Raw genomic sequence first — 2634 nt, forward strand, 5'->3', positions numbered from 1 at the left:
CTATGAATATATATATATGTGTGTGAGTATGCATGTTTCAAATGAAATATATGTATGTATGTATATATAAAAATGTATAAATATGTAGATATATATATAGATGTATATATTTATATTTTTATATTTATATATATAAATATATATATATATACATATACAAATAAAAACATATATATATATCTATATTTACACTTAACACAGTGTATGTACATACATATGTATATACATATATTCATTTATATGTATATATATAAATTGATACATTTATACAAATATATAAAAATTTGTATATATTTATATATATATATATTTATATATGTATATGCCTAATATAGGTTTTGTTATATGTATATATATATTTATATATTTATATACATATATACGAATATATACATGTGTGTGTGTAAGTACATGTTTCATTAAGTAAGAATATATATATTATATGTTTATATACGCATATATGTATATATATATATTTCCATTTTTATAATTATAAATATATATAAATATGTGTATATATATATATATATATACATATGTATATATATATATATATATATAGAAATAAACATGCGTATGTATATGTATCATGTTTGGACTCAATTTGGTCAGCAAATCTATTTCTTAGATAGGAATGAATATTGATGCCAGAATATTCTTGTGTTCTGGTTCACTTTTCGATATTGACATCAGCTTACTATAATATAGTGTTTCTTCGGGACTATGGATTGAAGACCACAACTGATGCTGCACAAACAATGATTAAAAACATTCCCATATACTTATGATTAATTATGACTATTTTGGTTTCTCCGATATAAATTGGGAGCGTATCTGACGCAATTTTCACTCTTCTGCGTTGCTCCATCGAATTTGTGTTCAGAATACATAACTAAAAGACATAGGACACTTGTGCATATCTATAATTCACAGGTTTCCCTGTATCTGCACACACTTTGTATATATGTTTTTATATGGCGTAGTTTAAATAAGGCGACCTGGTCTGTCGGTCGGATACTCTAGCAAACAACGCTCTAAAGTCATTATAGATATATTTATACAAATTGCATAATCCCCGTGGTCACTTTCTTCTAAATCGCAAACCTAATCCAATAATTCGTTCATTTGTAATGCTTAGGCTTCATTTCGCGAGCAGTTTGTCGGTCCGTACTATTGGATCGACATCTGCCAGAGTGAAGAAATACACTTGTGAATGGCCCAACTGTGGTCAGATATGTACCACTCGGGCTAATATGAAGGTGCATATGCGCGTGCACACGGGCGAACGTCCCTATGCGTGCGACTAACCTGGGTGCGGTATTGCGCTTACGGGAAGTAGTGGACTGATAAGACACAAACGCGTGCACACGGGCGAACGTCCTTATGCGTGAGACTATCCTGGGTGTGGTATGGCGTTTAAGGAAAGTGGGAATTTGCACAGACACTATTGCGTGCACACGGGCGAACGCCCCTATGCCTGTGACTATCCTGGGTGTGGAAGGGAGTTTAAGCAAAAAAGTATTTTGAAAAAATACAAGCGCATTCATGCGGGCTAACGTCCCTATGCGTGAGACTATCCTGGGTGTGGTATGGAGCTTGCTCGACGTGATTATTTGAAAAGACACAAACGCGTGCACACGGGCGAACGTCCCTATCCGTGAGACTGTCCTGGGTGTGGCATGGTGTTTTCTCGACGTGGTCATTTGAAAGCACAAAAGCGTGTACTCGGGCGAACGTCCCTGTGGATGTGAAAAGGTGCTAAGTTCGAACGATCTGATCATCTACGCCACGATACACGCGTTCACAATGGCAAACACGGCTCAACCAGTTTAATACAAGGCGCTGCACAGGTGGGGCTAGTCAATAAATACACGCGACTACGTTTGTCGCCATCACACGTTCATTCAAAAGGTATTTATGTATATACCTTCCATTGTAGCAATGCACGCTGTTGGTGTCTAAACTCGAGCCATGAATTCGTCTACTAATAAACGAACTAAGCTGTGCTTCAATTGTTGGAATGCGAGCTTGAACACCTGCAGGCGAACTATGGGCTCAACTGAGTGTGTTGCATAGTCTATATGTAGAGGCTGCAATGAGACACGATACTGTTGTTAATGAGGTGTTTCTTGTCTCTAAATGCGCTATTATTTTGGCCAGAAAAGTATTTAGGTTATTTCACAGATTAAAATTATTTTGGTTAGGTTTGACCGTGCTCAACCACTTCATACTGATATACCAATAGTCACTGTGCTCAACCACTTCATATAGCTACACCAATAGTCGCTGTGCTCAACCACTTCATATAGCTACACCAATAGTCACTGCGCTCAACCACTTCATATAGCTACACCAATAGTCACTGTGCTCAACCACTTCATATAGTTACGCCAATAGTCGCTGTGCTCAACCACTTCGTATTAAGCAATATAGCTACAGCAATAGTCATTTTACTTGTCTTGACAATAAAGCTAATCACACGATCAAATAAATCAGTTTACAAGCAAGCGGCCTTCGAAGTCTGTGTCGGTATAGTGCGAGGATTTCCACCAATCATCAAAACAAAGACGCATTCCTTTTACATGTGCGTGATATTCACCTCATAACTGCCATCTTGACGCGATCCCTGACATA

At 36.4% G+C, this 2634-nt stretch overlaps 1 protein-coding gene across 1 annotated transcript; it reads right to left on the bottom strand.

The window, feature by feature from the left end:
- Positions 1-1121: 1121 nt before the first annotated feature.
- On the bottom strand, positions 1122-2091 carry SARC_14149 (hypothetical protein; the record flags this gene model as incomplete). The annotated part of the gene is made up of 1 exon (XM_014291718.1): positions 1122-2091. The coding sequence occupies exon 1, from the start codon at positions 1779-1781 to the stop codon at positions 1122-1124; it is 660 nt and encodes a 219-aa protein (XP_014147193.1). The 5' UTR covers positions 1782-2091.
- Positions 2092-2634: the final 543 nt, after the last annotated feature.

The sequence above is a fragment of the Sphaeroforma arctica genome (genome assembly GCF_001186125.1).
Source record: "Sphaeroforma arctica JP610 unplaced genomic scaffold supercont1.4223, whole genome shotgun sequence".
In the NCBI taxonomy this organism is placed as follows: Eukaryota; class Ichthyosporea; order Ichthyophonida; genus Sphaeroforma; species Sphaeroforma arctica.